Source organism: Nannobrachium achirus, assembly GCF_963921795.1.
Source record: "Nannobrachium achirus genome assembly, chromosome: 14".
Classification (NCBI taxonomy): domain Eukaryota; kingdom Metazoa; phylum Chordata; class Actinopteri; order Myctophiformes; family Myctophidae; genus Nannobrachium; species Nannobrachium achirus.
The window spans coordinates 3,907,575-3,922,549 of NC_137821.1; the positions used below are offsets into that span (position 1 = coordinate 3,907,575).

Below are 14,975 nucleotides of genomic sequence, written 5' to 3' on the forward strand. Positions count from 1 at the left end.
CCCATATATAGTCGACAATGTGATGTCAGAACATGCCCATACATGGCCATTCCCAGATCACACTTGCAAATTAATGACATCCTTGTCCGTTCTATGCCCATGTATGGAGATCCCTGTCCCGATGTCATCAATATTAAATGCATATCTGGGAATGCCCATATATGGGCATGTTCTGACATGCCCATATATATGGCCATTCCCAGATCACACTTGCAAATTAATTACATCCTTGTCCGTTTTAAGCCCATGTATGGAGATCCAGGGCATATCTGGGAATGCCCATATTTGGGGATGCCTATATATGGGCATGTTCTGCCAATCTCAACAGGCACTGTTGAGATTGGGTAACTGGTCCGATAAACATCACTGGCCAGATAGCCAAGAATTTTGGCCATCTTGCCCTTTATGTCGCCCTGAGGCATGTTACTAGTGTCTAAAAATACATATTTAGCCACTTGTTCGCCCACTGAAATCCAAATCCCTAAAATGTCTAAAACGATATAGAAAGCAGTAAATGAAGACGTTTTAACACCCGTCTCTTCTTTTCTCTCATTACATCAGGGGTGTCCAAACTTCTAGGGGCCCACATAAGAATATATTAAAACACCAAGGGCCGACTACATCTCCTGACAAAATGTACTTTCGGTCCATGACCATAACAAATTCACATACATTATGCATTGCAATTACAATGTTTTATATAACTATCATCATCAATATTTAATATCAATGGTCTTTTGTCAGGTGTGCTCTGAACACAAATAACTCACATTACCAAATGTAACCAGACGTGAAAGGTAAAATATATATATATTTATACAATAAAACAGCCTTTCTTTGACCCCTTCAGAATGAGACGACAGGGACCCAGGAATCCTGACAAATGACACTATAACATATTCTTATTTGACGGTGCTGGCAATTTAGGAATGAAGTCAATGAAGTCCGTATAAAAATTGTCACCTGGACGCATTTAGCCCGTGGGCCGCACTTTGGATACCCCTGAATTACATCTTACAATCTAAAAAATTAACCCTTCTGGTAAAAAAAAAAAGAGGGAAAAAAAATAAAAAAATTGTCCTTTAATGACAGTACTGTGGTCAACACACCGTATACCAACTCCCACTGTCAGTATACCATGTGACCATGGTATACTACCATGGTCACTGTAGACCATGCACCTCCCACTGTCATACCATGGTCAACACACCTATATCTGCCTCTTAATCTCCCTGTAGAACACACTCACAACCTGTATATTTTAAATTAACTGGTCAAATAAAGCTTTAATAATGAAAAATAAATACATGTTATACAATATACAGGCTAATAACTAATAGTCTCCATGTGTGTGTTGACACACTCCTATTCACAGATATGTTGCATGGAATAGATCAGTGTAGTTCCAGTAGTATTTGTTATGCTCATGATCATCAGTATGGCTTTAGGTCAAACAGGTCCACCTTGATGGCAGTGACAGAACTGGTAGAGGCAATCTCAACTGGTATTGATGACAAGGAGTATACTGTGGGGGTCTTTATTGATCTTAAAAAAGCATTTGATACTATTGATCATAAAATACTTATTAAAAAGATGGAGAGATACGGCATTAGGGGAGTTGCCAACAAGTGGCTAGAAAGTTACTTGCAAGACAGAAGGCAGTATGTGCATATGAATGGTGTTGACTCAGACCCACTATATATCACGCATGGGGTCCCTCAGGGTTCCGTGCTGGGTCCAAAGTTGTTTATTATGTATATAAATGATATAGGTAATATACTGACTAAACTGAAATATGTATTATTTGCAGACGATACTAGCTTGTATAGATCGGGAGGAGATCTTGAGCAGCTTCTGTATGAGGTGGAAAATGAACTTCAATTACTTAAAAAGTGGTTTGATGTCAATAAATTATCATTAAATCTTAGTAAAACAAAATACATGCTCTTTTGTAATAGAAAAATAGATATACCTGTGAAACTAACAATACAAAATGTGGAAATAGAACAAGTAAGTGAACATAAATTTTTAGGTATCACCATAGACAATAAACTCTGTTGGAAACCGCATATAGCTAATATAAAGTCAAAATTATCTAAAACAATAGCGATATTATATAAATTAAAACCCATTGTAAATAATATCTCACTATACTTACTTTACTGTTCCCTCATGCTTCCATACTTAACTTACTGTGTGGAAGTATGGGGGAACACTTATAAAACCATCACCAATCCTATCATCATGTTGCAAAAAAAAGCCATAAGAATTGTAAACAAATCTGACTACTTGGCGCCAACCAATCCACTATTTATAAATAAACAAATTCTAAAATTTGAAGACTTAGTTGATCTAAACATTGCCATAATAATGTACAAAGCCCACCACAAGAAACTTCCACCCAGCATGCAGAGGCTGTTCAAGGCTCGTGAGACCCAGTACCAACTCAGGGGGACACATGTATTTGAGGGATCAACCCCAAGAACCAACATAAAAGACAGGTGTCTATCTGTAAGAGGGGTAAGCATATGGAATAGCTTGGATAAAGAACTGAAAATGTGCACATCAATCACTAAATTCAAAAAAATGTTCAAAACAAAGATAATAAATAAATATAGAACATTATAATATATTAAAATTATATTAGCATTATAAATAAATATACACACATTTATAAATATATTAATGCATTTATTATAAATAAGTAATAAATGTATAAAATATAACATCGGTACTATAGTGGGTGTGAGTCTTACTGTTTATATTACATGTGTATGTATATGTGTTTATTATATACCATTAAGATCCTTATCTAGAAATATCTACCAAGTGGTTTGGTTTGGTGTAGCCTTGTGGCAATACTTCCATATTGTCACTTGACAAAGCCCTAAACCAGACCGACACTCAATTGTATTCTGTTTTTGTTTTTTGTTTTTCTCTTATTTTTGGATTAGCAAGTCTATTGACTGTTTTGTTTTTCAGTCTTGTCAAATCAAATGTATATTTGATTGTATTTTATTTATATGGGGTAGGCATTATAAGCGTAAGCTTCTGCCTATACCTTTTCGGACCATACAGTGTATACTGATATTGAATGTATTGTACTATACTGGCTGCCAAATGGGACCGAAATAAAACTTTCTAACTAACTAACTATGCTGTTTATGTCAGATGCTTGTAGACAGGAACTACAACTCCCAAGAAGCCCTGCTGGTTTACTCTCTGCTTATTCCAGTGATGCTCTTTAAATCACCCTGGAGGAGAGCATCTGATAAATGCACAGATTGTAAATTATACACAAACTAAAGTTGTGTTTGAATCTTTACCCAAATTGCACGATTGTATCTTCTTTCTGAGGAATGACTGAGGACAGGAGAACATCATTCATTCAATGTTGAATGGCATCAACTGGAGATGAAAACTTGATCTATTGTGACCCCTAGTGGTTGGTTTTCAAACTGATTTACTACGTCCACTGGGACCCGCCCCCCTAATCTAGACTGAGTGGTAAAACATTGAGCAGCTTGGAGCACTGGAGTTTGGAAGTGCTCGTTGCAAATCACTCAACGGCCCTGCATACCACCTGTTTCTAAATGGCACATAATGCAGGAGGCAGCAGGATGTTGTGTTGTTGAAAACGAGTGCTTCCAAACTCTGTCACTTGGAAAAAATAAAAACCTGTACAGAATGTCTTGACAGAAAGTAGCTCATAACATGCCTATGGTGGATTTTTATGAAACAAAAACTTTGCAGATAGAAAGAGGATAATTCAAGCTTTCAGTACAGCCGCAATGTTGGTGAGTTAACTTTGTTTAATACAATCAGATGGGACTTTTCTGTTTGGATGTAGGCCTATGGGCTGTCAATGGCAGAAATGAGTGTTTTGCCACTCAGTAGGCGTGTTCCCACATAACTTCCAGCAACAATGATGTCACGCCCATACCCTCTATTGTTGAATCAAATGGGACTTTATTTTTTCCTGATTTTATTTAGCCTAGTAAACTAGACACCTCCTGCCTTCTGATTTACGAGGCTAGATTCTATTGATGACAGTGCAATCGATATATTCATGAACATTGGCAATAACTTAGGCAAAGACACAAAGCAAAGAAACTGGGCCTTGAGGTTAACTTTCTCTATTGAGTTGAAAGAGATGGAAGAATTAGATTGTCTGGGGATGAGTGTGATGGAATTTTGGATCATATTCCATATTGATAAACAGTTTTCCCCAACCATAATAAAGTACTCCACACACAAGAAATGATGAATGTCCACACCAGGGAATATGCGTTTTTTGTTGAAGTTTAGTCAGAGTTCAAATTACTGTACAGCAGTACAGTAGAGCAAAATCACCCATCTTTGCTTCTCTCTGAGTGACAAGCATAATGATTTCACAGATATATGGAGTTTACAGAATACATTAGTCACATTCTGATTGGACAATTAAACATAACATGGATGGGATGTCGTTGTGACTGAGTCCCGTGGACTCAGAAGCCAAGGATGTAGAATGTTTTGGCTTTCCATTATCCCGTGTCCTGGACACTTTGACATTTCGCTGGTCAATCTTTCTGTCCCTGGAGTGGGGCAGATTCTCGTCTCGTGCATTAGTTATCAGATCAAAACATCATGGCATTGACTTTTAACACTGAGAATGATATCTATACCATGTTAAACAACAATAACATATTTTACTATCAATTCCCTCCTGAGATAGCATTTGAAGTGTTAAATGTCAAGGCAGCATAAACAACAAGGGAAGAAAACATGGGTTAAACTTTTTTTAAAGTATTTGAAACGGAAAACAATCATTGAAAATTTTAAGTCAACATAAACATTTCGAGTCAACATAAACATTTCGATAGCTTTAAGTTTTAAAGAGGAGAGTTAAAAGAACTGTATATTTCCAAAGGTATTTAAGTATTTTTAAAGGTATTTAAATCAGAATACAACAAAGGTTCAATGTGTCCAAGATTGATTTGAAATACTCCATGTCAAGCAAGATAAAAACACATCAACATCACGCTCCCGGGTGGTTATTACAATTTGGGGCCGATTTTAGTCAAAACAAGACGAACTTGACTCTTTACCATAATTTAGGTTAAAGACAAAAGCATTCAAAATGTATTTAGACAGCATCCGAAGATCAGCCGTTTGGCGGTCATAATTCATACACCTCCGAGGTTACCTTTAGGTAATGAGTGGTCATTATAGGGATTAGGGAGGTGTCAAACCGGAGCCCCCTTAAAGCCAACTGTCCTCCTTACAACTGATTTTTCTTTTACTGGCTTTTGTCCAAGTCAAGGTCTGAAAGAAAACACTTTACAGCGGGAAAACGTGTGTGATGCAGTTTCATACTCACGAAATACATATGGACTTTCCAATCATACTTTTTGACATTTCCACTTTGGACAGACATGCAGTGAAGTATGTGTCTGTCAACTCATTCTCAATTATCATCTCAAAATATCTTTATCTGTAAGACAAGGGAAAAGACAGGGACAAATCAATCCATACTGTAAGGCAATAAGGTATTTATATATAGAAATTAAATTGAAATGTTTAGATACATCACCAAAAGAGGACAAGTTGTGTCAGTTTGTTCTGTTAGGGGAAACAGATTAACCCTGTTGAGGATTGGAATCAACTTCACAAAATGAAATATATTTAAATGGGATGAAATGAAAACAAAATGAAATATGTAAATATGAAATCAGAAAATGAAATATGAATTCAGAAAATGAAAATATGAAAGAAATAAAATTAAATGAAAACATATTAATTCTAAATATTAATTCTCCAAACACATTCCCTCCCGTTTGCCACAGCCAAAAATATTGGGTGTGACAAAAATTGTTCTGTTTGGAGGATAATTTGTTAAAATATGGTTAAATGAGAAACAGATGGTACCGAGGTACAGTAGGGTACCGAGGTACAGTAAAGGACAATGACTCTGCTCACTGTCAGAGTTAGAGTGAGCTTCCAGGCCTGTGAGGGGGGAAGTGTATCATAACAAGATAAGGTTTTCCCAAAACAATAGTTAGCGAGGCCTGCTGAAAGGCTCTCTACTGAAAGTGTCCCAGAGAGAGAGACTTTAAAGAAGTAAAATAATAATAACAAAAATACATAACATAATCATAATGTCATTTTTTTTTCCCATAATGTGTAATCCCGTATAAGCCCAGTAGGGTTGTAATAATTGTGGAATTTGACTGGGAAGGTTTGAATGGAGCCCAGCCATCTAAATTGTTTTTTGGAACGGTCTCAGCCTGCTGGGGGAGTAATCAAAGTGAATGAAGGATTACCCAAATAGATAAATTAAAAGGTTGAATAAAACAGGGTTTAGCCTTTCCTTTTTTTAACGCATAACTGCAGTTTATGCGTTAAAACTGGATTTTGGCAAATATTGGTGAAAGTAAACGTTTTTGGTACATGTCCCTAAGATGTGGTTTAAAAGAAAAGGATTACTAAATAATTGAGGATCTATTTTGAGTTGGTTGGGGGATGTTGACATTAACTGAAGGAGAGAAGTTCAACAAATCTCACACACACAGACCATTTGACCTTGGAGGCCAGATGTCTTCTAGCCATCAGTTGTTTTAGAGAGGAATGAAAACAATCTCAACAAGTCAGTTGTTTACACGTTCTCTGCAAGAGGAACGGTTTTCACAGGATATGGTGTTTTTGACAGGAGGACAGGAGAAAAACTGGTTAAAATGAAATAAACAGTCATGAAATTAAACTGGTTAAAATAAAATTGAAATAAAACAGTCCGTCAGTCAGTCAAGTCGGTCACCTGACCTGCCGTCAGTGGTAGCGAGTTAGTGGAGTTCCTTCCACGATACCTGTCTATCCAGGTCGAGTCCATCCTGTCCCCTAAAATGAAATAAATAAAGTAAAAATAATCCCTACCACATTGGTGAAAAAGAATTAATACATTAGGGAGAAAAAAAAATTATTAAGACGTTAGGGGCATCATATATAAACATTCAAATAAACCCAAGCATTGGTTGTTATCAGTACGAGTGTAGTCATACCAAGAGTGAATGAGATCCCTTTTTAGAGAGAGAGAGAGAGACAGTCATATGTGTAAATAATTCCTAGTTTTGCAAACCAGGCAAGTGAGTTAGAACACAAACAGAGGGAGAAAAACCCAAGACAGATTCAAATAAGACAGATTCAAATATAACCCCAGCACATTGTTATCAAGCCCTGTATTAGAATGTAAACAGTAGATTATACAGAACAAGAGCGAACGAAACCCATTTTTGAGAGAGAAAGAGAGAGCAAGGTCACACAGAAACTGAAACGGCTCGTGGCCTCTCAAGGTAAAAATAAGAAAAAATGAAAATAAAAAAAAACAATTCCAGCCCCTCATAGTTTTTTTTCCAAAATAAAACAATAATAAACCATAAAGTCATAAACCAAAATGTAAGTATCGGTCAAGCGAGCGCGGGCAAGCAGCAAGCCAGCAGCATAAGCGAGATAAGCACAGAACACATGAATTCCGTAGCACTGCTCATTTCACCTTGGCCTGATTTGTTTTTCTCTTCTTTCATAATAGACAGACCAAAAATGTAACCAGGGGAGGAAAATGGGGTTAGAGAGGATTAGACAGACAATATATCAAAAACATTTAACACTAATAAAAGGGTTTGTCGGTCAGAACTTGATTTTTTTTTCAGAAGTCGTACTTAGTCAAAAGTAAACAAAATATATAGTACCATTATCTCGGGGCGTCCCAAGGGTCAAGAGTGTTTGTTCTTTTCGGGACATTGTAATCCATGAAAGTCACGTAGCAGATCTACAAGCTCACAACGCGTCCCATCGCGTTGTGAGTGAAAGGCCAGCCAGGTTCGGCTGGGGGGGGGGCTCTGTCAAGCCCTTCAGCATCTTGAAAACATTGCTTGCGTCCTCTGTTCCTTCCTGATGAGGTTCGAACATCCAGTGGCAAATAATGTCCGATTTCTCCACAGCTCCGCACATATCCATTGACATGTTCCAGGAAAAGTTTTAGGCAGTGTTGATAACTGGGAGTCCCCGATGATTTTCCAGAATGACTTGAGGTCCGGGTTAAAAAGAGGTTCTGGGTTTAGATTGTAACCTTTCATCCGTGTGGGTCCAGGTTTTACACGATAAAAACACTGCTTCTCGGAGCAGGGGGCTTTTTTAGCTTGAATGGTCATGTTTCTTAAAAATGTTCTTAGGAGCGCTGAGATAAAAAGCTCCTGTATTCAACATCTCAGAGTCGCCTGAGACGGAAATTAAATAAAATAAAATAAGATAAGACTGAGACGAAAACAAAGACGTGTAAGCGTAAAGCATGAAGATTTCCGTCAGAACGTTCTGTTCTGGAACATAAAGGAAATCTACCAATTAAAATAACCACGCTATTTCTTATGTGATTAAGTGGCTCTAATCAGCCGTATTGGGTTATCGTACTGGCCGAAGAGACATTCCTTCAGAACAAAATATGTTCTGGCCCCAAATAAAAAGATTTCTTCTCAGAACTTCTTGAAACAGCCGTTCTAGAGCATAAAATGAAATCTATATTGAAGTCTCGTACTGATACAAACCCAACCTTAGACAAGCAATCTCCGTGGCCAAACGGCTGCTATGTCCTCAAAACATGTAACAAAAAGCGACAAAAACAATAGACTACAAAACATTAAACATTAAACAATAAAAACGCAGCTGTGTTAAGAGCTAGCTAGCCTCTTAAGACAGCAGGTATAAACGTATGACCTGGGTTCTGTTGAATTTGGACCAGGGGATGAAGCATGTTGCCCTCTCAAAATCTCTGTGCGGAGAGATGAGGGGGGAGAGACCGTCCGTGAAAGGCTCCTGGTGTGGAACTGTGCCAGAGAGCCAAACCTGGCCGCCTCCATTTCGGCTTTCTTCAGACGATATGTTGATGTGGGAGAGAGTCATCATATCTGAATTCCTTTCTCCATATGGGCAAAAATGGTGCAATTGTGGGGCACCTAGAAACAACTGTTTCATTTCCTCATCGTCTATCTTAGCCGTTACGGCTGTTATCAGTTCATTCTCCAAGCTTTGGAGAGAGGCTTCAAGCTCAAAAATGGTGCAATTGTTCCGTTTGTAAAAAGGTTGTTTAGATTTCGGCAGGTGTTTTCTGCCTCCCTGTGCTCGGGGCGTCCCAAGGTAATTTCTCCTCGCGCAGGAGGAAAAAACGTGTGGGAGATAGTCCTTTCCGTGGGAGTCAGGGGAAACGTCTGATAATATCCCCGGCTGGTTGTTAACTGGTTCTAGCAGCGGAAGAGACCAATATCTCCTCGGAGCTAATCCGGCAATCGAATGGACCATTGATGGAATTTTGGATCATATTCCATATTGATAAACAGTTTTCCCCAACCATAATAAAGTACTCCACACACAAGAAATGATGAATGTCCACACCAGGGAATATGCGTTTTTTGTTGAAGTTTAGTCAGAGTTCAAATTACTGTACAGCAGTACAGTAGAGCAAAATCACCCATCTTTGCTTCTCTCTGAGTGACAAGCATAATGATTTCACAGATATATGGAGTTTACAGAATACATTAGTCACATTCTGATTGGACAATTAAACATAACATGGATGGGATGTTGTTGTGACTGAGTCCCGTGGACTCAGAAGCCAAGGATGTAGAATGTTTTGGCTTTTCATTATCCCGTGTCCTGGACACTTTGACATTTCGCTGGTCAATCTTTCTGTCCCTGGAGTGGGGCAGATTCTCGTCTCGTGCATTAGTTATCAGATCAAAACATCATGGCATTGACTTTTAACACTGAGAATGATATCTATACCATGTTAAACAACAATAACATATTTTACTATCAGAGTGTCTATTGTAAAAAAAAAATAACATCTTTAAAATGATACCAACATGGGTACAAACAACAATATTTTGATAGACATAAACTCTTTCTACCATTTCTAAGTAAACTAAATATGAAACTATCAAATCATTTATACAGTCCATACTCAAAGGAGGGTTGTTTTTGTAACTTTTATTAAAGTATAGTTTATTTTTTACCATCTAAATCATCCTGGCAGTATGGATTGATCACACAAAACAAAAGCTTCTAAGTTACAAAGGTCAAATTGTTTTACAAAAGTTCATCAATATCAGAATGACACACCAATAACACCATATCACATTTCTTATTTACAAAATGGTTTCCCAAATGAAAATACAAGCTGAGAAGTGAAATGCATCAGACAATGCAGTCAGTGAAACATTTAACACTCGCATGACTAACAGGTCATTTTGACCTGTTTTTGAGATTTAGAAATGGAATTAGAATGCTCAGGAAACACTCAAAACATTTTATTTCATATTTACAAAACGTCTCAAATGGTAGAGAAAAAACAAGACTTTGCTTTTATGATAAGGAAAAATCATGAAAGGGAGATTTTCTCAGAGTTTCCTTAGCAAAACCAAACCACCTCAAAATGTCAAAATCAGCTGCAGGTTGAGTCAAGCGAGTGTTAAATGCCCTGCACATGACAACAAAGACAAGATAAAAAAATGTACAGTCTGTGCTAAATACCGATAGCAAACCTTAAAGACCCAATGAAATGACTATTTTTGGGTATTTTATTTTGAAGTTTCAGTTTGAAAAGGAAGCCTGTGTGTCTCTGAACCAATCCGAGGAGACCAGCCCTTCAGGCGATGGGATTTAAAATCTGAGTAATGGGAGCTAGCAATGGGAAACAAACAGGTGAATGTAATCAAAGGTTCATTTATATTCAAAAACTCTGTCTATGTCATCACTTTTTGAATTTCTGTTCACAGAAAGTAATTAAGAATGACCTATTTAGGGACCTTTGATATAAAATGTATAAATATACACAAAAATTGTTTATTTTCTATTTTTTTGGCATCTAGTGTTAGGTATGGCCATATTATCACTACAAATATGCTCTAAAAGTGTGAAAAACATGTTTTTGATTTCACCCTGTCTTTAAGACGTGCATTATATGAGCATCACAATGTCTGTGTTTACATAAATATCTCATTGTACATTATCCCTATTATTCCATGGCTACTTGCATCTCATTGTACAGTATGCATGATTTCACTGTAAGATTCTGCTTCCCACAGAAACATAAACTGAGGCAAAACACTAAAATAAAATAAAATACTGTCCTGAATCAATAATCAGTCAGTCTGTGCCATGCCTCACTGCTCACACTGTCCAGGATCTTTCTCAGAGTTACTACAGGGGGTCCTCAGAGTTACTACAGGGGGTCCTCAGAGTTACTACAGGGGGTCCTCAGAGTTACTACAGGGGGTCCTCAGAGTTACTACAGGGGGTCCTCAGAGTTACTACAGGGGGTCCTCAGAGTCAGGGGGTCCTCAGAGTTACTACAGGGGGTCCTCAGAGTTACTACAGGGGGTCCTCCAAAATCTTTGATTGGAACCTTTTTTCTTTCTTTTTTTTTTACATTAACCCTAGCATCCCTAGTCCGAGGAGAACTTTAGACAAAAATAGCAGATCTAGAAGCTCACAACGCCTCGCAACGCGAGGCGTTGTGAGCTTGTAGATCGGCTATTTTCAGCAAAGAGGTTTGGTGTAGAGGGGAAAACGAGAGCAGATTAAGTAAACAGTGAAAGTTTACCAAGTATTGACGGTTTGCAAGGTTCGATGTCTGAAAATACTGCTTAACACGAATACAACGTGACAGTGCTGTCAAACAAGTCTATATGAAACTATCCATGAAATCTATGTCAAAGTTTAATCAGCAAAACAATATTATACACTAGTATACTACAGCATATAGTGGGGGGTCCCTGCTTCATCTCTCTCTCAGCTTAGGGGTCCTTGGCCTGAAAAACATTGAGGACCCCTGGTCTACAGTACATATAGAATGATGGAGGACATTAATATCTTATACAGTCATAGAACACATCATCAGTGTCAGGTGGAAACCTTGTATGTCCAAAACCCTTGCTTTTCAGGAGAAGGGAAAAATAAAGGCTTCAAATGGATCCAATGTGGTTAATTAATTAATTAGTCTAGTGGAGATCTGGTTCATACTTTCATTGATTACAGTCTGACACACTTAACCAATTCAACTTTAACTCCAAAACATTTTTCAGAAATAGCCGATCTACAAGCTCACAACGTGTCGCGATGCGGCACGTTGTGAGCTTGTAGATCCGCTATTTCCGCTACTCTTGCGTTCCAGTGCAGCATGTGAGGAAGTAGAGCATTAATTAAACAATGTTAAAGGTGTAAATATGGAGACATGAGGTGTGTGCCCGACAACAACAATATAACAGTATAAAATAAACATTCTTCCATGTCAAATCAAAGAGAGTTTGATGATTAGTCCACACGTATCAGGGTTCAACACACGCACACACACGCGCACACACGCGCACACACACACACACACACACACACACACACACACACACACACACACACACACACACACACACACACACACACACACACACACACACACAGGTGTGTCCCTACGTGCATGTCAGCATGGACAGTTGCTGTGTGTGTGTCATCTCTTTAGCGACTTTAAGCTCGACGATTTTCAGGACGGCAACGCCAGGCGGAGTACGGCTGCTATGACGTAATCGCCGTAGCGGTCAGAATCGTTAAGCAAACAGCCGTCGGCGACGGGGTCCCACCCCTTTTACTGAACTCTTTGGTTCCCATGGCGACGCGTCTACGCAGCAGACGTTGTAGACGCTACGTGGGAAGGGAGCTTCTGGCGTTGTAGAGACGGCTGCGATGGCGGCAGGTTGATCTATCGAGCGCTGATCATTTCCGGTTAGCGTTGTCATCTGCCGTAGCCGTCCATTGCTTAAAGTCTCTAATATATAATGAATGAGGACAGACTGTATGAAGAGAGGGTTGAAAATGGGTGGAGTGCTCCTTTAACTTCAGCTGGGTTCACCTGTCAAAATGTCTGCTGGGAGAAGATGCTTATTGACTGATTTCACATCTGCCTACATTTTTTCACAGCTGTTGATGTTGTTGTGTTTGTTTGGGTGCCCTTGTTGTTTCCATCTGACCCCCTGACCTCCCAAAGGTCTGTGCCCGATAACATCCCAGAGAGACGGGTCTCTACTGGACAGATTTTGATATCAGTGGTTTCAGCATCACCAGCCTTTCCAATATTAAAAAACGGATAGAGTTTGTCAGTGAAAGTGTCTTTATGAGTGTAGATGTGAGTCATGTCTTCAGCGTCATAGAAGGACACCTCCCCCCTGTCACTGTCATAGTCCAGCTGGACTCTGATCCTCTCAGGGTTCCTCTGCAGTGGGATGGTTTCACCACACCCATTCTTATAGACACCATCCTTCTGCTTTAAACACCAGATTCCATATTTTGGTGAGGCACATATCTTTCCCTTCCTGTCAACAGATTCTTTAGCCACACCTATAGCCCACCCAGGATGGTCTCCAACCAGCACTTCCCAGCTGTGTTTTCCTGAACTGTAACCCTCTGAACCCAGAACATCAGAAGTATTAGTGAACCTCTCTGGGTTGTCAGGAAGCTGCTGCCTTGGTATCCATCTCACACTGGTCAGGTCTTCAGACAGACAGAGACAATTGGCTGCTGTGTTTGGGTCCAGAATGACAGGAGTGAACGTGACCTTCTCCTTCATCTTCTCCCAGACTGTGGAGGTCAGGTTTCCCAGGTGTTTGGCCACGTCTATCAGAGCTCCAGAGTCCAGCTGTGGATCTGACAGCGTACACTGGACTCTGGCTCTGGTCTGAGTGTGTTTATAACTGCTGAGAAATGACACGCTGTGTTTCTGCAGCTCTCGTTCTACAGCAGAGATGCTGTCTGAGAGAGAGGAGATCTGCTCCTGGATGATCTGAATGATCTCCTCCTTCTGCTCCTCTTCCTCCCTCAGAGCTGCCAGTCTGGCCTCCTCTTCGTCTGTCAGGATCTGGTGGAGTTTTTTAAACTCTGCTCTGATCATCTTCTCTGCGGCCAAAACCTGCTTCTTGTTGTGTGGAATAACATCATTATTGTGTCTAGTTTTAAAGTGTTTGTATTTGGTCCTCTTGTCCCTTAGAGTCCTGAGGTCAGACTTCAGTTGGTCCTTCAGGTTGTTGACTGCTTGTTCTATAGGAAGCAGCTTGTGACCAGGGTGGTGAGAGGAGTCACAGATACGACACACAGCTCTCTGTTCCTCCTCACAGAAACCTTTATCCTTCTCTGGATGTTCACAACTCAACACCTTGACTTCCTCCTCAGATGACTGTGTGGATGGAGGGTTGTACCATGGCATTTTCTTCAGAGCAGGAAACTCCTCTGTTAGTTTTGTGTCTTGTAGCAGACGCAGGAACGAGACGCACGTTGTTTCACCCTTGAAGATCATTTTGTCCACAAGTTCAGAGGCTGCCTTGGATGGCGGAGAGATGCTTTTCAGGTCAGTGTACTCACGGCCCGTCACTAGCTTTTCTTCAAAAACACACTCACGGGCAAAGTGAATGTTTGGCATTAGAATAAGTTGAAGTGTTGTCTTGTTCTGTGTGATGATGTCTGTAGCCTCCATGTTGATCCCTGGAAGAGAAGAAGGAACAATGTTTATTAAACTTTTCCCTCGTTGCAGTAATACTTCAGTCACTTTCAACATGGAGTCCATATTTTGGGCATGACATCATTATATGTGAAAGGTTTAGAAATCTTTCTAACCATTCCCAAAAATGTAAACATTTTCATAAATATTTAAATTACGTAGCTGAGATCTACAAGCTGACAACAAGCCACGCAGAGATCCCCCACATCTGCTATTTTTGCTATTTGTCGCACATTTTTAGGGCTTTAAGTGAACCTTTTATCTCCAATTTCTTTTACGTTGAACTTAATCACACACGTGTAAATTAAAATAGTAACTAAGTAACCTAGTGAAAATAGCCCACCAAGCTCACAACATGTTGCCATGCGACGTGTTGTGAACTATATCTGTTTTCTTTTTTTTTATTATT

At 39.3% G+C, this 14,975-nt stretch overlaps 1 protein-coding gene across 1 annotated transcript; it reads right to left on the minus strand.

The window, feature by feature from the left end:
* Positions 1-12,970: 12,970 nt before the first annotated feature.
* Positions 12,971-14,542, minus strand: LOC308298673 (nuclear factor 7, brain-like; the record flags this gene model as incomplete). The annotated part of the gene is made up of 1 exon (XM_080742315.1): positions 12,971-14,542. One exon carries the CDS (start codon positions 14,540-14,542, stop codon positions 12,971-12,973), a length of 1,572 nt encoding a protein of 523 aa, XP_080598441.1.
* Between the last annotated feature and the right edge of the window lie 433 nt (positions 14,543-14,975).